This window comes from Salvelinus alpinus, chromosome 16 (assembly GCF_045679555.1).
Source record: "Salvelinus alpinus chromosome 16, SLU_Salpinus.1, whole genome shotgun sequence".
Lineage (NCBI taxonomy): Eukaryota > Metazoa > Chordata > Actinopteri > Salmoniformes > Salmonidae > Salvelinus > Salvelinus alpinus.
In genome coordinates this window covers 52,970,475-52,998,240 of record NC_092101.1, presented here as the reverse complement: position 1 = coordinate 52,998,240, position 27,766 = coordinate 52,970,475, and the positions used below count along the sequence as shown (strand labels likewise).

At 40.6% G+C, this 27,766-nt stretch overlaps 1 protein-coding gene across 2 annotated transcripts; it reads left to right on the top strand.

Annotated features, from left to right (window-relative positions):
* The first annotated feature begins 297 nt into the window (after positions 1–297).
* On the top strand, positions 298–18,999 carry LOC139541678 (B-cell lymphoma 6 protein-like). Of its 2 annotated transcripts, none has more exons than XM_071346602.1 (9): positions 298–361; positions 3,874–4,045; positions 6,981–7,202; positions 7,697–8,674; positions 9,170–9,300; positions 9,799–9,966; positions 10,105–10,235; positions 10,426–10,563; positions 17,584–18,999. In XM_071346602.1, exons 1-9 carry the CDS (start codon positions 331–333, stop codon positions 17,725–17,727), a joined length of 2,115 nt encoding a protein of 704 aa, XP_071202703.1. In that variant the 5' UTR covers positions 298–330; the 3' UTR covers positions 17,728–18,999. The 2 variants fall into 2 exon arrangements, with proteins under 2 accessions (XP_071202703.1, XP_071202702.1); XM_071346601.1 differs by having other exon boundaries at positions 9,107–9,300.
* The last annotated feature ends 8,767 nt before the right edge of the window (positions 19,000–27,766 follow it).

The window sequence follows — 27,766 nt, the reverse complement described above, 5'->3', positions numbered from 1 at the left end:
ACGTAGACAACTCGTTTACCCCACGTGACCGTCTAGGTCTGGTAGAATCCAAAAGTAGGGGGAATGAAAAAACTCAACACTCGATTTCTCTTCAAATAGATTTAAAAAATGACAATATTTGTACATAATTTCACTTTAAATTTGTATTACAATTGTTCCACAATTTATGTTGTACAATATGCACGAAAATAAACATCTCAAAAAGATGATTTCTCAGCTAGCATTAAAACCTGACTCTCCCCTGCCCTCTGAAAGTGGTATCGCCACAAGCTCAAATTCCGAGAATTGAGCTCCTCTGATTCTTAGAACTGGGGGTTCTTAGAAGTGGTGATGCAAGAAGTTTCTAGGAAAGCAATACCAGGTGATTTTTTTTTTTTTATTCCTTTTTTCCTATGTAATTTGGCGCGAAGTTGTGCTCTTTATTGCAGGTGTTGGTGTGTTTCTGAATGTGTTTTATAATGTGATTTTTGAAGGTGTAGGGTGGACGGGTTTGAGCGCATTCTTTGGCGGGTGACATCTGCTCTTGACATAGCTTCTGTCTGTATAATATTTCGCTGTCCTCCCTTCACTCTCTACAGCTCTGGTCGCCTTGTGTCGGTTTGACAGTAGAGGCTTTTTTTTAATGTACTGTGCTGATCGCAAAACAGAAATTAGATTACGTGCTTATTCTGTTAGTATTCCAGCACACTAGTCAGTCTAACAACAAACCGGTTGTTCAGTTTGAAGTGTTGCCTTCTATATATTCTTAGCAAACCTAAGTAGAGCTCTAACCTGGGTGGATTTTGCAACTGTGTTCACCTAATTGTCATTGTATTAATAACAGCGGTGTACACATACATTATTTTGTTTATTTATAACGTGATTCCCACAGGCATAATTAAATAGCCTAACTTGCACAAGTGTGTCTGTCGGGCTTGTGGCAGATAGGCAGGGGTATGTGTGTCGGGCTTGTGGCAGATAGACAGGGGTATGTGTGTCAAGGCTGTTATGCTATGCATTGTTTTAGATGTCTAGGAGGGGGGAGAAAAGTCAAATTGAACAATCGGTACTGAACGAGCACATCGGGATCTGGTTGCACGAGATATTGATCGTCTTGTCTCGCGGTTACCCCCCCGCCTCCTCCACGGAAATCTTGTTGTTTGTAGTTTGTAGCGTTCCGCTGCTGCACAGACCAGCATATGCGCACGTTTGTACCTGCATGCGATCTGTCTGGAGCCAGGGGAGCGTGTGACTTTAGGCAGAATGACTTCAACCGATACAATGTCGCATTGAATGGAGTGATTAACAGCTACAATGTTGCAGTAATTGAGTGCTTAGCAGATGCAATACAACTGTTATTTGATTGCTAAGCTTCAATGCAAGGAGTCTGTGTAAAACAGCATTGTTGAAGTGTAGGCCTAGCTAGGCTAAGGGTCTGAATGTAGGCTATGAAGAAGAGCGACAAAAGTTACTATATATGAATGTGATTGAAAAGTGAATAACTGAAAATAAATGACAAAATTGGTCTGATATGACATGTGTCGCTAAATCAGTAGTCGTAGCTGGGTTATAGCCTATATATGAAAACCGTGGTTACTTCAACCTGTGTATAGATTCTTTATTTAAAGTTCATATCGGGAGGAGTCAAGTGACAGCCTGAGACATGGGGTTGAGACAGAGAGTGCTACATCTGTGTTCAATGTGTTTGGGTGTTATTGAACCGGTTTGGATCCACATGTTGTTCCACGTGAAGAAACTGACAGTTTAACAATTTATTACATGGGGGTTGGACGGAAAGACTGAGGCTTGTAGTAAATTACCCGTTTGAAATTCGCAGACTGTAGTTGAAACATAAACTATGCCAAAAGTGTTTTCAAAATATGCTGAAGTCTTCTGGATTGCGTTGTGTTATTGCCATAACGTGTTCTCCTGCGTCTGACTACCCGCTATTTATATCGCTAAAGATCAAACACACTTCTAGGCTAATATATTAATGATCAGACGTATAAACGTCTACAGTAAATTGATGACATCTTGTGGTATAATTTGACGTATCATATTTTTAAGTTTATGGATAATTTTTTGCCGTTTAATCTACCGTTAAATGCATTTAAAAAAAATGTAAACTAGGTTTATTATTATTATTACTACTATTATTATCATTACTACTATACTATAATCATTCAAATGTTCTCTGGCAGTCAACAGTACATTTACATCTGCCAACTTTTGTCCGGAATATGCTCAAACTGTTTTGTCCATTGTTAATAAGTAAGAGTTAGTGATAGACTAGGGGTTGTTTATTAACGATATAGCGGGAAAATGAAGGCTACGTCTTTGGCGTGTGTTGTTGGTTCAGAGGGCGAGAAAATAATCAAGTTCCAATCCAATACGGAATGTTCAACACGTAAGAAATGCCCAGATGGCACAGACATATTATTTAAAGACACGCCAGCCTGGTTTCCTAGTCTAGACGTAACATAGTAAACGTAAATCCAGGACACGTAAATGAGTATGATATGCTGCGCATGGTTCCATAAAACAGAAGGTTACATAAGGCAAAAAAGAGTGGTTGGGTGGGTAACACAAACATCCAGAAACCCAAAGGTTGCGCATGTTTGAATGTCATCACAAACAATTTTAGCTAATTAGAACACTTTTCAACTACTTAGCATGATAGCTAACCCTTCCCTTAACCCTAACCAACAGCCTAGCTAATGTTAGCCACCTAGCTAACGTTAGCCACAACAAATTGCAATTCGTAACACATCATACAAAAATGATGGACATCAACTAATAAATATCTCTCAAAACGTAACATATCGTACTAATTGGCGTGTGGCCCAGATTTACCTTTACTTTGTTATGTCTAACCCTGAGTCCAGGTTGGACACATCCCCTTACAATACGTCAAAAGCCTGTGTGGCAAAGTTGGGTGTGTTGTGATGACACGGTGTAGGCTACTCATACACCTGGTGCTTGCATTTCTCAACTATATATCACGAACTGTTCCCACACTACGTTTCCATGCCCGAATGACCGTGTGCTGCTATGAGACATTACATCATGTAGGCTAGGCTGCTGCCACAGAACCAAACACCATACAGAACCAGTATGTTACTGCAGAATGCTTGAGTTTACTTTTATTGAATAAGGGTTCAGGTTTTAAAAATATATATATTCATTATATATATATATATATATAATCTTCTAAATTCATGTTTGAGTGCCAGCAATAAGTAAATCAAGTGTTATCCCACATTCGGGAACAAGTGTGGCCGCCCAGAAAATGTTAGTTGAAAGCGCCGTAGTTTATTTACTCTGTTGAATGGTGCCGCCTAGTGGCTGAAAAGTCACACTGCAATCAGACAGTAGTGGTGAGGATGGTGACATTTCTATTCTTAGAATAACCAACACATATAAACAAGTGCAAAATAACAATCACCCCAGCCTTCATAAAAGTTGCCATGCTTTATCTTGTATAAGAATTTGTTGTTAACTGACTTGCCTGATTAAATAAAGGTTACATTTTAAAGTATCTATCTCTATATTCATTTTATTCAACGCTGTTTCTAGAGAGCCTTCTTGTAGGTTTTCACTCCAACCCTAACACACCTGATTGTAATGATTAGCTGGTCGACAAGCTGAATCGGGTTAGTTATAACTAGTTAGTTATAACTAACTAACCCTACAGCAGGGTAGTTTTGTGGAACATGGTTAGAGAGCCCTGCAATTTGGTTCATATTTCCCCCGGGGTTTCACCACCAGGATACTACTTATATGATGATTAACCAGTATCGGAGCTGTATATAACCCTTTTGTATGTCTATCCATGACTCTGACTACAATTTGTTGTACTTGTTTTTTTGTGTTTGTGTTTTTTTCCCCCGCCAGAGCTTGACAAGATGGCTTGCTCAGCAGACAGCTGTATCCAATTCACGCGTCACGCCAGCGACGTACTGCTGAATCTCAACCGGCTACGGAGCCGGGACATCCTCACAGATGTCACCATCCTGGTCAACAGACAGCAGTTCCGTGCCCACAAGACTGTCCTCATGGCCTGCAGGTGTGTTGTGTTCACGTGACTCTTAGATGGCATCCCAACTGGTACTCTGTTCCCCTACATAGCGCACTCTGTTCCCCTACATAGCGCACTCTGTTCCCCTACATAGCGCACTCTGTTCCCCTACATAGCGCACTCTGTTCCCCTACATAGCGCACTCTGTTCCCCTACATAGCGCACTCTGTTCCCCTACATAGCGCACTCTGTTCCCCTACATAGCGCACTCTGTTCCCCTACATAGCGCACTCTGTTCCCCTACATAGCGCACTCTGTTCCCCTACATAGCGCACTCTGTTCCCCTACATAGCGCACTCTGTTCCCCTACATAGCGCACTCTGTTCCCCTACATAGCGCACTCACTTCCCCTACATAGCGCACTCTGTTCCCCTACATAGTGCACTACTTCCGACCAGGTCCCATAGGTAACAGATGTCTCACGAAGACTAGACGGGTCTCGGCACCAGTAACAGATGTGATCCTACTTCGTAAACGCTCGTTTGTCTTTTGTCCCCAGCACAAGGTGCACCTGTGTAATGATCATGCTGTTTAATCAGCTTCTTGATATGCCACACCTGTCAGGTGGATGGATTATCTTGGTAAAGGACAAATGCTCACTAACAGAGATGTAAACACACGTGTGCACATTGTAGAGAGCTTTTTGTGCGTCTGGAATTTTTCTGGGCTCTTTTGTTAAAGCTCAAGAAACATGAAACCAACACTAAATGTTACGTTTTATATTTTTGTTCAGTGTAGTTTTTTGGGTGGTTATCTGTACTGTACTTTACTATTTATATATTTTTTTACTACTTTTACTTAACTACATTCCTAAAGAAAATAATGTACTTCTGGGTGACAGGGAAAATATATGGATAAAAAAGTTTTTGAATGCTTAGCAAGAGATTATAATGGTCTAATTCACGCACTTATCAAGAAAACAATTCCTGGTCGTCCCTACCGCCTCTGATCTGGAGGACTCACTAAACAGAGAACATCCCAGGTCATCCCTACTGCCTCTGATCTGGAGGACTCACTAAACAGAGAACATCCCTGGTCATCCCTACTGCCTCTGATCTGGAGGACTCACTAAACAGAGAACATCCCTGGTCATCCCTACTGCCTCTGATCTGGCGAACTCACTAAACAGAGAACATCCCTGGTCGTCCCTACTGCCTCTGATCTGGAGGACTCACTAAACAGAGAACATCCCTGGTCATCTCTACTGCCTCTGATCTGGAGGACTCACTAAACAGAGAACATCCCTGGTCATCACTACTGCCTCTGATCTGGAGGACTCACTAAACAGAGAACATCCCTGGTCATCACTACTGCCTCTGCTCTGGTCTGAGTCTGATCTGAGTCACTAAATACAAATCTTGCTTTGTAACTGATTGAGGGTGCCCCTGGCTACCCGTAAATAAACAAAACAAGAAAATGGTGCCGTCTGGTTTGTTTAATATAAGGAATTTGAAATTATATATAATTTTACTTGTTATACTTAAGTATAATTTAGCAATTACAAGTTACTTTTGAGACATACACTACTGTTCAAAAGTTTGTGGTCACTTTGAAAATGTCCTTGTTTTTTAAAGAAAAGCACATTATTTGTCCATTTAAAATAACATCAAATTGATCAGAAATACAGTGTAGACATTGTTCATGTTGTAAATGACTACTGTAGTTGGAAACGGCTGATTTTAATGGAATATCTACATAGGCATACAGAGGCCCATTATCAGCAACCATCACTCCTGTGTTCCAATGGCACGTTGTGTTAGCTAATCCAAGTTTATCATTTTAAAAGGCTAACTGATCATTAGAAAACCCTTTTGCAATTATGTTAGCACAGCTGAAAACTGTTGTTCTGATTAAAGAAGCAATAAAACTGGCCTTCTTTAGACTAGTTGAGTATCTGGAGCATCAGCATTTGTGGGTTCGATTCTTGTTCTGAGAAATGAAGGCTATTCCATGTGAGAAATTGCTAAGAAATGGAAGATCTCGTACAACGCTGTGTACCACTCCCTTCACAGAACAGCGCAAACTGGCTCTAACCAGAATAGAAAGAGTGGGAGGCCCCGGTGCACAACTGAGAAGAGGACAAGTAAACTCAGCAAGAAAAAGCGGGATCGATTTGGAGGTGGAGGGTCCGTCATGGTCTGGGGCGGTGTGTCACAGCATCATCGGACTGAGCTTGTTGTCATTGCAGGCAATCTCAACGCTGTGCGTTACAGGGAAGACATCCTCCTCCCTCATGTGGTACCCTTCCTGCAGGCTCATCCTGACATGACCCTCCAGCATGACAATGCCACCAGCCATGCTGCTCGTTCTGTGGGTGATTTCCTGTAAGACAGGAATGTCAGTGTTCTGCCATGGCCAGTGAAGAGCCCGGATCTCAATCCCATTGAGCATGTCTGTGACCTGTTGGATCGGAGGGTGAGGGCTAGGGCCATTCCCCCCCAGAAATGTCCGGGAACTTGCAGGTGCCTTGGTGGAAGAGTGGGGTAACATCTCACAGCAAGAACTGGCAAATCTGGTGCAGTCCATGAGGAGGAGATGCACTGCAGTACTTAATGTAGCTGGTGGCCACACCAGATACTGACTGTTACTTTTGATTTTGACCCACCCTTTGTTCAGGGACACATTATTCCATTTCTGTTAGTCACATGTCTGTGGAACTTGTTCAGTTTGTCTCAGTTGTTGAATCTTGTTATGTTCATACAAATATTTACACATGTTAAGTATGCTGAAAATAAACGCAGTTGACAGTGAGAGGATGTTTTTGTTGTTGCTGAGTTTACATTAGTGTCTAGTTTGAGAAACAGACTAAAAGAAAAGTAAAGATTAAGATGGGCAAAAGAACACAGACACTGGACAGTCTGTCACTGTACTGAACACGATGCTTTCTCTCCCTCTCTCTCTTTCTTTCTTTCTTTCTTTCTAGTGGGTTGTTCTACACTATATTTACGGACTCCCTGAAGTGTAACCTGAATGCCATCAGTCTGGACCCCAAGGTGGATCCCGAGGGGTTTGCCGTCCTGCTGGAGTTCATGTACACCTCTAGACTGACGCTGAAGGAGACTCTGATCATGGCTATCTTGAACACAGCCATCTACCTACAGATGGATCACGTTGTAGACACCTGCCACAGATTCATCAAATCCAGGTATTTGGACGACGGGACAGGGAGGGAGGGGGGGGGGTGGGTGATGTAAGAAGGAAGACTCAACTTATAATCAAATTGTATTTGTCACATGCTTTGTAAAGAACAGGTATAGACTGACAGTGAAATGCAGATATTAAAAACAGTAATAACATGAGGTATAAATACACAATGAGTAACGATAACTTGGCTTTATACACGGTTTTACCAGTAAGATCACCTGCTGGGTGTGGTGAAATGAATACAACATTACAGGTGATGTTCTGTGGTCGGAGGCGATAAGATGGCCGCCGGCCCTGCACCCTTACGTTGGTCTGTCTCTCTCAATTAAGAAGATATTCCTATTTGCAAATGAGGACCTGTCAAGAGGCGAGCACAGCAGAGAAATACATTGGTGTGTAATTTATGTGGACAGGAAAGGAATGTAGCATATGTTTCTGGTATCTGTCTGCCTTGTTTTCTGTCTTCTCACTCTTCCTCCTCTTCTTCCTCTTCAGTGACCCTGGCCAGGCCAACAAGCTGCCTAGAGATGAGTTCTTGGTCAGCCCTTTGCTTTTACCTCAGGGCGTCCGTGCATACCGGCCCCACGATGTGGTCGACAACCTGCCCGGCCGGGTCGGCCCCTACAGAGACGGGAGGCCCTACGGCTCCAGCATGTTCAATGGGGTCAATTCCCCCAGCAACTACCACCTCTACGGTCAGTTCCCCGTGCAGGGGCTGCCTTTTCCTCTCTGCAAGCTGACAGACGGCAAAAACAACTTCGCTGACTTCTCTAAAGGCGGGATCCACCACAAGCACTGTTCGGACACGAGCAGCGCCATGAGGGTTGATTACAGCCGGGCGGTGAGCGGGGGCTCGGCCAACATCCACCATACAGCCAGCTTCGTCTCCTCCAGGGACGAGGAGATGAGGAAGGAGAGCCATGACGGAGGGGTCAGCCAGGCTGGTGGGGTGGGAGGCTCCAGGAAGAGAGCGTTTGCCACGGCGGGCCACAAGCAGCAGATGGTGGTTCTGGTTAAGGAGCACGGTCCTCAGACGACAGAAGAAGACACGAGCCAGCAGCACTACCCTCTGGGGATCTCCTCAGCCGGACGGAAGGGCCTGATGAGTAGCCCTCAGAGCCCCCTCAAATCTGACTGCCAGCCTAACTCCCCCACCGAGTCCAGCAGCAGTAAGAATGCAGGTCTCTCCCAGGCTGGCCGGTGTGGTGCCCAGCCCCTACAGGGCAGCCAGGATCCCAAGGCACGCAACTGGAAGAAGTACAAGTTCATAGTTCTGAACCAGAGCGCCACCAAGGAGGAGGATACTGGGCTGCAGGAGACGGGGGTCCGCTCCCCTCAGCGCCTGGGACTGCCCCCTTACCCCCAGCCCTCAGACTCCGAGCACCTGGACCCGCAGGCCAACGCCAACATCAGCGAGCATGGAGAGGACCTGCTTGTTCCACAGGCCTCCCGACTCAACAACATCATCAACAGGTAAAATCTACAGTCATACTGGACGAATCAAACACTGAGCTACAACTTGTAACATAAACGCTTGATTGTTCCCACGTTGATGGGGGGGGGGGGGGGGCAGTGTTGTAGGACTTTAGGGATTTCTCTCTTTAAGATGCTTTTGTTTTCCTTTTCATGAATTGAAAAGTGGTAGAGATGTATTTAAAAAAAGAAAGAAATTGCCATTCAAAGTATTTCTCAATGAAGCTCTCCACGGTGCACCTTTCTGTCCGCCATCCGGCCCATTTCATACCTTTCTAAAGCATTTTCTACCATCACGACAGGGCCCTAGACGACTGCCTTCCAACTGTCACCTGTAGCCTTTCTTTCTGCCCCCCCCCCCCCCCCCCTCCTTGTCTTGCGGCTGTATCGTTGTGTGGAGGAATGATGTTTGACACACAGCCGTTTGTTTAGTGTCTCCAGAGCTCTGGAGAGATCACAGAGGAGCTCTAACAACCACTCCTCTCTCTACATCAGCCACTTAAAGTGCACCTCCTGCGGTGCCCCGCCCCCGCAGCACTCTGAAGTGTGTCCCAACACCCCGGCTTCCTGTTTAGCGGAGGAGATGATGTCAGAGTTACACTCTGAGTACTCCGACTCCAGCTGTGGTGAGTACACGCTGCTTTTTAAAACACCGGAATGAGTCGCAAATGGCACCCTATTCCCTATCTAGCGCACTACTTTTCAGCAGAGCCCTTTATAGGGAAACTAGTGCACTACTTTTCAGCAGAGCCCTTTATAGGGAAACTAGTGCACTACTTTTCAGCAGAGCCCTATATAGGGAAACTAGTGCACTACTTTCTGACATTTTTTTAAACGTAGAAATGACAAACTTTAGAAGCCTTTTTAAACCTTTTAAACTACACTACAATTTGAATTTCCTTTCTGCACAGGAAAATACTCTGCGTCAAACCGTGATCAAATTAAGATAACAGATGTGAATGTAAGGAAATATGATGGCCATTTGCGAGACAGACAAAAACACCTCATGGACAAGAGGGAAACTTAGCTGCTTGTTGCTTTATACAGAACACTTTCTTGAGCACGAATGAAGCACCACTAAATCTTGACGTATTCATTAGTTGACCTAATGCTTCTCCTTACAGAAAATGGTACTTTCTTTTGTAACGAATGCGACTCCAAGTTTGCTGACGACGGAGCCCTGAAGCGCCACATGCTGCAGGCCCACAGTGATAAGCCATACAAGTGTGACCGCTGTCAGGCTGCTTTCCGCTATAAAGGAAACCTCGCCAGCCACAAGACAGTCCACACCGGTACATCAGAAGCAATATTAATATAACACAACGTTAACTGCTCTGTCCACTAAATATTTTTCTAACTGGCTAACCGTTTGTTCTGTGTGTTTTTTGTTGTTGTTGATGTTGTTGTTGTTGTATGTCGTTGCGTTACAGGAGAGAAGCCGTATCGCTGCAACACCTGTGGCGCTCAGTTCAACAGACCAGCTAACCTCAAGACCCACACTCGTATCCACTCAGGAGAAAAGCCATACAGATGTGAGACGTGTGGAGCTCGATTCGTGCAGGTGAGCAGAATTCCCCTCTCTTTTCAACGGAGGGCTAGTCTGGGGGGGGGGAGGGGGTAATACCACTGCTATGCTGCACATCCCCCCCCCATTTCTGTTTCCCCCCCCCATTTCTTCATCATCATAGTCTTCGTAAAATACAACTCACCACCACACCGACCCAGTAGTCTCGTGTTGTTGTCGTCGTCAGGTCGCCCATCTCCGTGCCCACGTGCTGATCCACACCGGGGAGAAGCCGTACCCGTGCGAGATCTGCGGAACGCGCTTCCGTCACCTGCAGACGCTGAAGAGTCACCTGCGCATTCACACAGGAGAAAAGCCCTATCATGTAAGTAGAATAACACCATTATATACACCATTATATATACACCCTATCATGCAAGTAGCATAACACCATTATATACACCCTATCATGTAAGTAGAATGACACCATTATATACACCATTATATATACACCCTATCATGTAAGTAGAATGACACCATTATATACACCCTATCATGCAAGTAGAATGACACCATTATATACACCCTATCATGCAAGTAGAATGACACCATTATATACACCCTATCATGCAAGTAGAATGACACCATTATATACACCCTATCATGTAAGTAGAATGACACCATTATATACACCCTATCATGCAAGTAGATTGACACCATTATATCCACCCTATCATGCAAGTAGAATGACACCATTATATACACCCTATCATGCAAGTAGAATGACACCATTATATACACCCTATCATGCAAGTAGAATGACACCATTATATACACCCTATCATGCAAGTAGCATGACACCATTATATATACCCTATCATGCAAGTAGCATAACATCAATATATACACATTATCATGCAAGTAGTATAACACCATTATATGCACATTATCATGCAAGTAGCATAACACCATCTATACACCCTATCATGCAAGTAGAATAACACCATTATCTATACACCCTATCATGCAAGTAGAGTAACACCATTATATACACCCTATCATGCAAGTAGAGTAACACCATTATATATACACCCTATCATGCAAGTAGAATAACACCATTATATATACACCCTATCATGCAAGTAGAATGACACCATTATATATACACCCTATCATGCACGTAGCATGACACCATTATATATACACCCTATTATGCAAGTAGCATAACACCATTATATATACACCCTATCATGCAAGTAGAATAACACCATTATATATACACCATATCATGCAAGTAGAATAACACCATTATATACACCCTATCATGCAAGTAGAATGACACCATTATATACACCCTATCATGCAAGTAGAATGACACCATTATATATACCCTATCATGCAAGTAGCATAACATCAATATATACACATTATCATGCAAGTAGCATAACACCATTATATACACATTATCATGCAAGTAGCATAACACCATCTATACACCCTATCATGCAAGTAGATTAACACCATTATCTATACACCCTATCATGCAAGTAGAGTAACACCATTATATACACCCTATCATGCAAGTAGAGTAACACCATTATATATACACCCTATCATGCAAGTAGAATAACACCATTATATATACACCCTATCATGCAAGTAGAATGACACCATTATATATACACCCTATCATGCACGTAGCATAACACCATTATATATACACCCTATCATGCAAGTAGAATAACACCATTATATATACACCCTATCATGCAAGTAGAATGACACCATTATATATACACCCTATCATGCAAGTAGCATGACACCATGATATATACACCCTATCATACAAGTAGAATAACACCATTATATATACACCCTATCATGCAAGTAGCATAACACCATTATATATACACCCTATCATGCAAGTAGAATAACACCATTATATATACACCCTATCATGCAAGTAGAATAACACCATTATATATACACCCTATCATGCAAGTAGAGTAACACCATTATATATACACCCTATCATGCAAGTAGCATAACACCATTATATATACACCCTATCATGCAAGTAGAATAACACCATTATCTAAACACCCTATCATGCAAGTAGAGTAACACCATTATATACACCCTATCATGCAAGTAGAGTAACACCATTATATATACACCCTATCATGCAAGTAGAATAACACCATTATATATACACCCTATCATGCAAGTAGAATGACACCATTATATATACACCCTATCATGCACGTAGCATAACACCATTATATATACACCCTATTATGCAAGTAGCATAACACCATTATATATACACCCTATCATGCAAGTAGAATAACACCATTATATATACACCCTATCATGCAAGTAGAATGACACCATTATATATACACCCTATCATGCAAGTAGCATGAAACCATGATATATACAACCTATCATACAAGTAGCATAACACCATTATATATACACCCTATCATGCAAGTAGCATAACACCATTATATATACACCCTATCATGCAAGTAGAATAACACCATTATATATACACCCTATCATGCAAGTAGAATAACACCATTATATATACACCCTATCATGCAAGTAGATTGACACCATTATATATACACCCTATCATGCAAGTAGTATGACACCATGATATATACACCCTATCATGCAAGTAGCATAACACCATGATATAGACACCCTATCATGCAAGTAGGATAACACCATGATATATACACCCTATCATACAAGTAGAATAACACCATTATATACACCCTATCATGCAAATAGCATGACACCATTATCTATACACCCTATCATGCAAGTAGCATAACACCATTATCTATACACCCTATCATGCAAGTAGAATAACACCATTATCTATACACCCTATCATGCAAGTAGCATAACACCATTATATATACACCCTATCATGCAAGTAGCATAACACCATTATCTATACACCCTATCATGCAAGTAGAATAACACCATTATCTATACACCCTATCATGCAAGTAGCACAACACCATTATCTATACACCCTATCATGCAAGTAGCACAACACCATTATATATACACCCTATCATGCAAGTAGCATAACACCATTATATATACACCCTATCATGCAAGTAGCATAACATCATTATATACACATTATCATGCAAGTAGCATAACACCATTATATATACACCCTATCATGCAAGTAGCATAACACCATTATATATACACCCTATCATGCAAGTAGCATAACACCATGATATATACACCCTATCATACAAGTAGCATAACACCATGATATATACACCCTATCATGCAAGTAGCATAACACCATTATATACACACCCTATCATGCAAGTAGAATAACACCATTATATATACACCCTATCATGCAAGTAGAATGACACCATTATATATACACCCTATCATGCAAGTAGCATAACACCATGATATATACACCCTATCATACAAGTAGAATAACACCATGATATATACACCCTATCATGCAAGTAGAATAACACCATTATATATACACCCTATCATGCAAGTAGCATAACACCATTATATATACACCCTATCATACAAGTAGAATAACACCATTATATATACACCCTATCATGCAAGTAGAATAACACCATTATATACACCCTATCATGCAAGTAGAATGACACCATTATATACACCCTATCATGCAAGTAGCATGACACCATTATATATACCCTATCATGCAAGTAGCATAACATCAATATATACACATTATCATGCAAGTAGCATAACACCATTATATACACATTATCGTGCAAGTAGCATAACACCATCTATACACCCTATCATGCAAGTAGATTAACACCATTATCTATACACCCTATCATGCAAGTAGAGTAACACCATTATATACACCCTATCATGCAAGTAGAGTAACACCATTATATATACAGCCTATCATGCAAGTAGAATAACACCATTATATATACACCCTATCATGCAAGTAGAATGACACCATTATATATACACCCTATCATGCACGTAGCATAACACCATTATATATACACCCTATCATGCAAGTAGAATAACACCATTATATATACACCCTATCATGCAAGTAGAATGACACCATTATATATACACCCTATCATGCAAGTAGCATGACACCATGATATATACACCCTATCATACAAGTAGAATAACACCATTATATATACACCCTATCATGCAAGTAGCATAACACCATTATATATACACCCTATCATGCAAGTAGAATAACACCATTATATATACACCCTATCATGCAAGTAGAATAACACCATTATATATACACCCTATCATGCAAGTAGAATGACACCATTATATATACACCCTATCATGCAAGTAGAATGACACCATTATATATACACCCTATCATGCAAGTAGAATAACACCATTATCTATACACCCTATCATGCAAGTAGAGTAACACGATTATATACACCCTATCATGCAAGTAGAGTAACACCATTATATATACACCCTATCATGCAAGTAGAATAACACCATTATATATACACCCTATCATGCAAGTAGAATGACACCATTATATATACACCCTATCATGCACGTAGCATAACACCATTATATATACACCCTATTATGCAAGTAGCATAACACCATTATATATACACCCTATCATGCAAGTAGAATAACACCATTATATATACACCCTATCATGCAAGTAGAATGACACCATTATATATACACCCTATCATGCAAGTAGCATGAAACCATGATATATACAACCTATCATACAAGTAGCATAACACCATTATATATACACCCTATCATGCAAGTAGCATAACACCATTATATATACACCCTATCATGCAAGTAGAATAACACCATTATATATACACCCTATCATGCAAGTAGAATAACACCATTATATATACACCCTATCATGCAAGTAGATTGACACCATTATATATACACCCTATCATGCAAGTAGTATGACACCATGATATATACACCCTATCATGCAAGTAGCATAACACCATGATATAGACACCCTATCATGCAAGTAGGATAACACCATGATATATACACCCTATCATACAAGTAGAATAACACCATTATATACACCCTATCATGCAAGTAGCATGACACCATTATATATACACCCTATCATGCAAGTAGCATAACACCATTATCTATACACCCTATCATGCAAGTAGAATAACACCATTATCTATACACCCTATCATGCAAGTAGCATAACACCATTATATATACACCCTATCATGCAAGTAGCATAACACCATTATCTATACACCCTATCATGCAAGTAGAATAACACCATTATCTATACACCATATCATGCAAGTAGCACAACACCATTATCTATACACCCTATCATGCAAGTAGCACAACACCATTATATATACACCCTATCATGCAAGTAGCATAACACCATTATATATACACCCTATCATGCAAGTAGCATAACATCATTATATACACATTATCATGCAAGTAGCATAACACCATTATATATACACCCTATCATGCAAGTAGCATAACACCATTATATATACACCCTATCATGCAAGTAGCATAACACCATGATATATACACCCTATCATACAAGTAGCATAACACCATGATATATACACCCTATCATGCAAGTAGCATAACACCATTATATACACACCCTATCATGCAAGTAGAATAACACCATTATATATACACCCTATCATGCAAGTAGAATGACACCATTATATATACACCCTATCATGCAAGTAGCATAACACCATGATATATACACCCTATCATACAAGTAGAATAACACCATGATATATACACCCTATCATGCAAGTAGAATAACACCATTATATATACACCCTATCATGCAAGTAGCATAACACCATTATATATACACCCTATCATACAAGTAGAATAACACCATTATATATACACCCTATCATGCAAGTAGCATAACACCATTATATATACACCCTATCATGCAAGTAGAATAACACCATGATATAGACACCCTATCATGCAAGTAGCATAACACCATTATATAGACACCCTATCATACAAGTAGAATAACACCATTATATACACCCTATCATGCAAGTAGCATAACACCATTATCTATACACCCTATCATGCAAGTAGAATAACACCATTATCTATACACCCTATCGTGCAAGTAGAATACCACCATTATATATACACCCTATCGTGCAAGTAGAATACCACCATTATATATACACCCTATCGTGCAAGTAGCACACCACCATTATATATACACCCTATCGTGCAAGTAGAATAACACCATTATATATACACCCTATTGTGCAAGTAGCATAACACCATTATATATACACCCTATCATGCAAGTAGAATAACACCATTATATATACACCCTATTGTGCAAGTAGAATAACACCATTATATATACACCCTATTGTGCAAGTAGCATAACACCATTATATATACACCCTATCATGCAAGTAGAATAACACCATTATATATACACCCTATCGTGCAAGTAGAATACCACCATTATATATACACCCTATCGTGCAAGTAGAATACCACCATTATATATACACCCTATCGTGCAAGTAGCATACCACCATTATATATACACCCTATCGTGCAAGTAGAATAACACCATTATATATACACCCTATTGTGCAAGTAGCATAACACCATTATATATACACCCTATCATGCAAGTAGAATAACACCATTATATATACACCCTATAGTGCAAGTAGCATAACACCATTATATATACACCCTATTGTGCAAGTAGCATAACACCATTATATATACACCCTATTGTGCAAGTAGCATAACACCATTATATATACACCCTATCGTGCAAGTAGAATAACACCATTATATATACACCCTATCGTGCAAGTAGCATACCACCATTATATATACACCCTATCGTGCAAGTAGAATAACACCATTATATATACACCCTATTGTGCAAGTAGCATAACACCATTATATATACACCCTATCATGCAAGTAGAATAACACCATTATATATACACCCTATTGTGCAAGTAGAATAACACCATTATATATACACCCTATAGTGCAAGTAGCATAACACCATTATATATACACCCTATTGTGCAAGTAGCATAACACCATTATATATACACCCTATCATGCAAGTAGAATAACACCATGATATAGACACCCTATCATGCAAGTAGCATAACACCATTATATAGACACCCTATCGTGCAAGTAGAATAACACCATTATATAGACACCCTATGTAAGTACACCAACTATACAATCCAACGTGATCTATCAGTCAGTGTCACTGATGTTCACACTGAAATGGAGGTGTTAAACCAGGTAGATTGGAGACAGACAACCTCCTTTTCTTTTTCAGTGCGAGAAATGCAACTTGCACTTTCGCCACAAGAGTCAGCTTCGATTGCACCTCAGACAGAAACACGGAGCGATTACCAACACCAAGATCCAGTACCGCATGTCCACTACAGAGCTGCCAACAGACCCGTCCGAGGCGTGCTGAACTGGCGTGGGGGCAGGGGGGGTGGGGGGGGGGGAGCGACGCCAATCTTGACCATGGCATTGAAACACCCCAACGTATACAATCATCCCAAAATTGTAGTGCCACACTGTGTTGAGTTAGAGGTGATTCATTAATACGGCCAGAGTACGCCGTTCTAAACGGGTTTCCTCTAAACATGTGAACGTAGAACCTCTTAGTCCATTTCGTTTTTCTTTATATTAGTATGTTTCTTTTAAATTTAGTTAAAAATGTTTAAGCTTTAAGAGGAATATAAAAAGCTTTATTTTGTTAGAGGAAAAAGCTTGGACGGAATGTAAACATAAATCGCGTTGAAGGATACGGTATTTTATATCAAATAACTTTTCTGAAAGTATTGACATTTCGATTTGAAGAGGGGGGACGGGGGACGGGGTTAACAGTATATTTTAAAGATAAATTGTATTTATCCTGGCTGTATAAGATATTGAATTGTTTATAGATTTTTATATATTGATGTACATGTTATACCATGTAGATCTGCCCCCTTTTCATGTGAAAGGAAAGAGAAAAAACTTTTTTTTTTTTTTTTAACTCTTGATAATGACTACTGCTCTCGTAGGAAGACAAAATGAGGAGGCGTACGTACGTTACTACCGTTGCCAATAGTTACCAATCAATGAAGAGGGCAACTGCAGTCATAAATATTGTGACCTACTGTGTAATTAACTAATTATATCCACTGGGTTGCTCTCTGCTGGCAGAACCAATCTAGAATTTAAAATGTAAAAAAAAAAAAAATGCATTTCCAGGTACTTGCTTTGGGTATGAACCAAGAAGATATTTTTGCTTCAAAATGTATTTGTATGGATGTGTTATAGTTTTTTGTTTAAGTGAACGTTCCCAGTTGTCATTGTACTAGAAGCTACAGTAAAAGGGTATATCAGATGTTTGTACATACACTGTGTACTGAAGGTGCCTTCTCTATGGTGACTGAATTCCTTTTCCATTCAGCCCAGTTCTGTTTATATAAAAAGGTACAACTCAAGGACAGCACTAGTAGTCCTAGTTTTTATTTTGGGTGTGCGTGTGTCATTTAAAAAATAAAATAAAAAGGGGAGAAAAAAAAGGCTTTTCACCAACCTTACAACATGCAAATGATTCATTACTCAAGCCGTAAATCTTCAGGACTTTTTTTTTTTTGTAAAAAAAAACAACTAAAAACTGCATTCAACTTATTGAACAATTATAGATGTATGAATGTAAAATAAAGGTTTTGGATTTGTATGTATTAAATCACGCGTGAATTCTATTTATTTAACAGAAGACTGGCATCTTTCGCTACTCTAGTAACTTAGGAAGGACATGGTGATGTTTTACTGTGTATAGTTGAGTCATCTTGTCACAAGAGGACCCCGATGGGGGGGGGGGGGGAGTCCCAGACTCTATTGTGTTATACAACGGGTGGGTCTAATCCTGAATGCTGATTGGTTAAAACCGCATTCTAGCCAATGACTTTGTTTTCCTCCAGGATCCTACTCATGTACATGCATGTCTTTTCTCAGGTTTGTGTGCTTGTTTAAAAAAATATATTAAATTAAGACTATTCTTCAAGAGTTGTCTAATGTGGGAGAGAATTATTATTTTAGAAGAAGCAGATCACAAGGCATCTGGTCAGTCCCCAGATACATCACTTAGGGGGGTTTCACATACACTACATGAACAACAGGATGTGGACACCTTGTCGAACGTCTCATTCCAAAATCATGGGCATTAATATGGAGTTGGTCCCCCCCTTTGCTGCTATAACAGTCTCCACTCTTCTGGGAAGGCTTTCCACTAGACGTTGGAACATTGCTGCTATAAGTCTCCACTCTTCTGGGAAGGCTTTCCACTAGACGTTGGAACATTGGTGCTATAACAGTCTCCACTCTTCTGGGAAGGCTTTCCACTAGATGATGGAACATTGCTGCTATAACAGCCTCCACTCTTCTGGGAAGGCTTTCCACTAGATGTTGGAACATTGCTGCTATAACAGCCTCCACTCTTCTGGGGAGGCTTTCCACTAGATGTTGGAACATTGCTGCTATAACAGCCTCCACTCTTCTGGGAAGGCTTTCCACTAGATGTTGGAACATTGCTGCTATAACAGTCTCCACTCTTCTGGGAAGGCTTTCCACTAGACGTTGGAACATTGCTGCTATAACAGACTCCACTCTTCTGGGGAGGCTTTCCACTAGATGTTGGAACATTGCTGCTATAACAGCCTCCACTCTTCTGGGAAGGCTTTCCACTAGATGTTGGAACATTGCTGCTATAACAGTCTCCACTCTTCTGGGAAGGCTTTCCACTAGACGTTGGAACATTGCTGCTATAACAGTCTCCACTCTTCTGGGAAGGCTTTCCACTAGATGTTGGAACATTGCTGCTATAACAGTCTCCACTCTTCTAGGAAGGCTTTCCACTAGATGTTGGAACATTGCTGCGGAGCTTTGGTTCCATTCAGCCAAAAGAGAATTAGTGAGGTCGGCATTGATGTTGGGCGGTTAGGCCTGGTTCGCAGTCGGCGTTCCAATTCATCCCAAAGGTGTTCGATGGGGTTGAGGTCAGGGCTCTGTGCAGGCCAGTCAAGTTCTTCCACCCCAATCTTGACAAACCACAGGGACATTGTCATGCTGAAACAGGAAAGGGCCTTCCCCAAACTGTTGCCACAAAGTTGGAAGTACAGAATCGTCTATGTCATTGTATGCTGTAGCGTTAGGATTTCCCTTCACTAGAACTAAGGGGCTGACCCAAACCATGAAAAACAGCCCCAGACCATTATTCCTCCTCCACCAAACATTACAGTTGGCACTATGCATTCGGGCAGGTAGCGTTCTTCTGGCAAACCCAGATTCGTCCGTTGGACTGCCAGATGGTGAAGCGTGATCCGTCACTCCAGAGAACGAGTTTCTACTGCTCCAGAGTCCAACGGTGACGAGCTTTACACCACTCCAGCCGATGCTTTGTATAGCGCATGGTGATCTTAGGCTTGTGTGCGGCTGCACGGCCATGGAAACCCATTTCATGAAACTCCCGACTAACAGTTCTTGTGCTGAAGTTTCTTCCAGAGGCAGTTTGGAACTCGGTAGTGAGTGTTGCAGACGATTTTTACGCACTACGTGCTTCAGCACTCAGCGTTCTAGTTTTGTGACCTTGTGCGGCCTACCACTTCACGGTTGAGCCGTTGTTGCTCTTAGATGTTTCCACTTCACAATAACAGCACTTACAGTTGACCGGGTCAGCTCTAGCAGGGCAGAAATTTGATGAAATGACTTGTTGGAAAGGTGGCATCCTATGACGATGCCACGTTGAGCTCTTCAGTAAGGCCATTCTACTGCCAATGTTTGTCTATGGAGATTGCATTTAATAGACCTGTCAGCAACAGGTGTGGCTGAAATAGCTGAATCCACTAATTTGAAGAGGTGTCCACATACTTTTGTATATATATATATATATATATATATATATAGAGTATGACATCCGGCATATTAATTTCACATATGAAATATGTAGTGTATTCAAGGTATTAAAAAGCCTTCTAAAGGTTAGTTTACACTTCAAAAATGTGACCTGATTTTCCCTAACAGAAAATGTATCAAACCCTACAACAATGTCCATTAGTTATAATCCACATTTCTGTTGCTGCAAGATTATTTTCCTGCTGTGCGAAACAGGGTCAAATTAAGATAGCACATCTGTAGTACACTACTTCTCCTTACATTCCCTATATAGCCCATAAGACTCTGGTCAAAAGTAGTGCATTACATAAGGAATAGGGAGCCATTTGCGATTCATACAGAAATTTGGTAAACTCTTAACTTCCAAGATTACATGTGAAAACGCGCTTAACTTCCAAGATCACATGTGAAAATGCCCTTAACTTCCAAGATCACATGTGAAGTGAAACAGACAAATAATTGGTCCATAAACGTTCATGAACGTTCTTCAAACAAAGCAGACCAGTAACGATGTCCATGATGTTCCATACTGATAAAGCCTCTAATGTTCCCATTGACAATACAGTGCCTTACGAAAGTATTCATCCCCCTTGGTGTTTTGCCTATCAAAATAGTCCAAATTGGTGAAAAAAAACACACAAAAAACGGAAAAGTGGTGCGTGCAGATGTATTCACCCCCTTTGCTATGAAGCCCCTAAAAAAGATCTGGTGCAACCAATTACCTTCAGAAGTCACATAATTAGTTAAATAAAGTCCACCTGTGTGCAATCTCAGTGTCACATGATCTCAGTATATATACACCTGTTCTGAAAGGCCCCGTAGTCTGCAACACCACTAAGCAAGAGGCGCCACCAAGCAAGCGGCACCATGAAGACCAAGGAGCTCCCCAAACAGGTCAGGGACAAAGTTGTGGAGAAGTACAGATCAGCGTTGGGTTATGAAAAAATATCCAAAACTTTGAACATCCCACAGACCACCATTAAAAAGATGATTTAAAAAATGTAAAGAAAATGGCACCACAACAAACTTGCAAAGAGAGGGCCGCCCACCAAAACTCACGGACCAGGCAAGGAAGGCAACAAAGAGACCAAAGATAACCCTGAAGGAGCTACAAAGCTCCACAGCGGATATTGGAGAATCTGTCCATAGGACCACTTTAAGCCGTACACTCCACATAGCTGGGCTTTACGGAAAATTGGCCAGAAAAAAGCCATTGCTTAAAGAATAGTTAGGCACGTTCAAGCTTTCTGTTTTTTTGTCTTATTTCTTGTTTGTTTCATAAAAAATATTTTGCATTTTCAAAGTGGTAGGCATGTTGTAAATCAAATGATACAACCCCCCCCTCCCAGAAAATATATTTTTAATTCCAGGTTGTAAGGCAACAAATTAGGAAAAATGCCTAGGGGGGTGAATACTTTCGCAAGCCACTGTATGTCATTGTTTCCTTTAACCACAAATGTATCACATCCTCAAGACTTACGGTAAAAAGAGATCTGGTTCACTTCATTTTTTGTACTATTATTTATATATATTTTTTTGAACAATACAAAACATCCACATACAAACGACAACATACAGACACACACAAACATCCACAACACAGACCCACCTGCTCACACCATCGCTCTCCACCAAATGGCCTCAAACTGCACCATTTTGTTTGTCACCCGCGCACTTTCAGAATTTAGATAATGAAGCATTTGACCTTTCCATTGTGTTAATGGAGGATTGGTTGATTTCCAGTTAAGTATAGTTTATTTTTCAAGATAAGAGAATCATCCAACACATTGGGTATCTCAATGCACCCTCATGTGCCATGTCTTGAAATACGCAGACAGATTAAAAGTTTACATTGTGATCGTTCTAACGTGTTGCTAGTAAAAGCCTTGGAATCACATCAACTCACCACCCAAGTATGGAAGGTTAAAACCACCCTCAGATTTAGGAAGATGTACAATTTTTTTATTCTATGAGTTTAGTTGCCCAGGGTGGTTTTAACCTGCCATACTTGCCCATTTAGGTGTCAACTCACCCTAAAGAGGAATGAGCACATAATGAAGATCATGCTCATCCCCAGAAACTTTACATGTCTATTTTCAAAGGATAAAGCTAAGAACATTAATTCCCCCTCCAGAGTCAATGTCAAAACCCCATCAAAATCTAATATAGTTTTTTTTTTTTTTTGGTCTTGTGACCGTATACTTAAAGACTAATACCAATTACCCCACCGAAGACAAATACAAAAAAACTTTGAGCCATGACATTCTGAAGAGTTTTTTTATTTTAAGATTTATGGGAAGATTATAAAATTAGATCGGCTTTCTATGAGTAATGAGATAAAGTTCCCGTTATATATTTGCTGCTTGCTTTCATCTTAAGTATTTGATTTTTGTGGTCCACTTTAAAAGGATTGCTGTTGATCAGTGATTTTTCCTATTGCCATTGGTTTTTCCACATGGGTTGAGCAGACATTTAACAGAAAACACACCAACAGAAAACACACCAAAACAAAAGCAAAGTGCTTCTTTGTACTTATATTTTCCTTGAATTAACTCAGATTATCATTTCCCTTAATGTACACCTTAAAAGCATCCCAAATTATAAACATCAGGGGACAGCTTCTCTGTATGTATACTGTACATTTGTAATGTTAACTTCTATAATTTACATATTTAATTACATTGTCTTGACGATGCGCTCTGTTCGTTCTCCATATTCTGTCGCCAAGTGTACTTTGTAAATAAGAATGATACAGAAGGACCCAATAAAGAATCTTAAAACCAATGAATGGAGTATTTAATTATTTTAAACGGTCAATCCTTAAATAGCTTTTCTAGGTAGTCTCCAGGTGTACATCATGTTTAGATAAAACATTTTTCAGCCTCTACCTTGTTTTACATCTGTCAATCTTATCAAATGTATGATTTAGGCCAACTGCTAGAATAATAGTTCCTGCCTGGATTTGATCTAACATATTGTTGAATAAAGGCCCAAATAATCATAATCAATTTTATTAATTCATATAAAACATTTAGACATTACGTATAAAAATATCTAAAAACAGCCACACACACACACCCCACAATCAGCCAACAGAGGGTCTATCCATACTACAAAACCTGTATCTGTGTGTTAGACAGGACACATCATCCTCTGCAGACTTCACCATCATCTCCTCCTGGGTATCACAGTCCATGTCAAAGTCATACAGAAGAGTATTATCAAAGTCATAGCCAACAGCAACATTATGGTTCAAGTTGCCAGTGTAGGGAATAGTATCATTGTGATCCACTGGTCCAAGTCTTCAATGCATCGCCTTCTTGGTTGATATCTGAAAACAACAGCGTTAAAGAGTTCCTGTACCATAGTACCAACTTTCAAACAGAAACACATCCTTCATATTAGATTACGTCAAATGAAAAGACATGCCTCATCGTCAGAGTACTCCTCGTGTGATATTGATCGTAACAGGGAATCATGGGTGATGAATTCCACCGCCACCTAGAAAACAAAGCAAACTCAGGACTCAAGTCTAATGTTTTATGTGGTAGTACCATGTGACAACACCCAAGTTGAGTAATCAGTAATTGAAAGCACCTCAAGAGAAATTTGTGCAAATGTTTGCAACAAACTGTGTGGGGTGGGGTCATTTGTTTTAGTGTACAGTTTGTCCTAAATCTTGTCTCATGTCTGTTCACATATGAAAATTGATCACAGGAAAGTACATGGAAAACATGGAGTTAATACTTCCTGCTCTACACCTGGAGGTGCACATAAGGCTAGCATGGCGTCCCACGCCTGACAAGGCTAGCATGGCGTCCCACGCCTGACAAGGCTAGCATGGCTTCCCACGCCTGACAAGGCTAGCATGGCTTCCCACACCTGACAAGGCTAGCATGGCTTCCCACACCTGACAACGCTAGCATGGCTTCCCACGCCTGACAACGCTAGCATGGCTTCCCACGCCTGACAACGCTAGCATGGCTTCCCACGCCTGACAACGCTAGCATGGCTTCCCACACCTGACAACGCTAGCATGGCTTCCCACACTTGAAAACGTTAGCATGGCATCCACACCTGACAACGCTAGCATGGCTTCTAGGTTCAATAGAAGAGTGATTATTTGACCAGAGACCACCAGTATTACTGTAAATGCATGCTGCTCAGACAGTAAAAATCAATGTTCATTAATAACTTAAATATCCTGTATCACAAGAATTATGGGTAAAAAGTGGTTTTATTTGCCACAGATACCTAAGCAAACATTTCCAAACAGTGCACGCTTTGTTCGTTTATTATAAATAGTCAAAACTACTGAATCGGCTCAAAGGTCTACGTTTTTTTTTGTATGACAATTTCCTATGAAAGATTGGTATTAAGGAGTTAACTGCAGTATAACCAGGAGATCTAAAATAAATAGCCATACTGTCTAGTAATAATGTTAGAGCCATTTATTATTTCATATAAATATTAAAATTAACCAAAACCACCCCCAATCATACAACACAGGGTCTGTCCGTGTTAAGACAGGCCACACCATTGTCTGCAGACTTCACCAGTATCTCCTCCTGGGTATCACAGGCCATCTCAAAGTCATACAGAACAGTATCGTCGTGGTTCTCTGGTCCAAGTCTCCAGTGCATCTCTTTCTTGGTTGAGATCTGAAAATAAACCGTGGTGAGATGGTCAACCCTACTGTGGATATAGTCCCAATGTGACACCAACCCCTCTAACGGGATAGCCTCACCACACATTTCTTTTTAAAGACAAACAAAAAACATCCCTCACGAAAGTTAAATACATTATTTTGGAACTTACTCTGCCGATTGTCCGTAGGGTTGGTTCTTACGTAGTGCAGAATTTGAGAAAATATCCACAGGAAAGTTAAACTTCAAAACGCAGGTCCGTGCGCCCATCACAATCTGATTGCGCGTCACCCAAGGCACGTGCCCAAGGAGGACTTTTCTGGTTTTCCCAGAAATGCCTGGTGATGGAAATTAAACAGCAGCCTAGACACTAAAGTCTGGGAAATACTTTTCTGTGGATAGTTCTACCCAAATAAGGACCAACTGCCCCCACAACCAGCAGAGGAAGTTAAAATAATTTGATTAAACATTCTGGCTTGTAAGGAAACTTTACACATTTTGTCAGTGCTTTAATTCAGACTAGATCCCAGAAAGCTGGTATCAGTCTGATTTATTAGGCTACTGTGTACGAGAGCTGGTATACTGCCTTCATCCATTGACCACTGGTGTCCCCTATAGTTAAATTAAAACGTTTCTCCCTCAAGTTAGATTACAGCAAATGAAAGATACCTCGTCATCCGAGTACTCCTCGTGTGATATTGAACTGAACAGGTACTCATGCTTGTTGCATCCTACCGTCACCTAGAAAACAGACAGCAAAAGTGAACGCAGGACTTCAGTTCCACAGAAGGTTTAATGTTATGTTACCCTGTGACGTTTAAAATCAAGTAAATTGAAAGAACTTCAGAGAAAAGGGCTTACTGTTAATGCGAAAGCACATGGCATGAAATCATGGATGACAAATAGCAGTTATTCAACTTGGTGAGAATAGAAAGCAGATCACCCAAACGGAACAGTTAACGCATTAAAAAGATGACATCTGCAGGCCCAACACGGTGGTACAGTTCAAAATCCCACGTGATTAGCGATAGGCATCTTCTGTGGGCCGAACGTGAGCCACACAGACTCACTCAAGGATGTGATGCATAGGACACACACACGTCAGTCCAAGTGCTGCGTTTACACAGGCCACTTCTGATCTTTTGACTAATCCGATCTTTTAACTAATCCGATCAGCTCTTTTGCCAATAATTGAGCTTCCTGTGTAAACAGTTTGAGCCCTCAAATGCCCTGACAGGTAAGGGAATGCAGCAGGCCCACCCAACTACATTTGTTTGCGTGACCAAACCCTAGTTTGAGTCGTCTTAAAACAGTTTGCTACCTGAAGGATAAATGACTTGGTTGAAATGTCCGTTTTGAAAGAATCCTCATTATCTCACAGTATTTAAACATAATCGGTCTGAATAGACACTAATGAAAGTAGTAAACTTACCATAGCAACAACTTCCATTTACCGCTACAGGTATGTTGACGTGACGTCTTCACTGAATATTTTTTGCTGAAAAAGGTGATTTGATATTCTAGCAGTTTACCTTGTGAACATTATGGAGTTTTTTATGGGACTTGCCATTGTCAAATTATCTACACCTGGCTGACCTCACGTAGCCTCAACCAATCAGCAGAACCCTGGTCCCAATTCCAATTCTCCCTCCTCTGCCCTAAATCACAGATGATCCATTATATTTGACCAGATAACGTAGTGGCCGCTTTTAACAATGAAAATAAATGTCTTCAAAATGGAAGGCATTTGGGAGGAGGCAAGATCAGGTGGGACCATTCTAGCCAATGAGAGGGCAGATAAGCGTGTGAACAACAGGCACAACTCTGATATAGTGTTTTTGCAGGAAAGTCACGTGTTCTACTTATTTCAGTTCACTTGTAAGAACTTATGAAACTTCTATTAGATCAAATAAACCT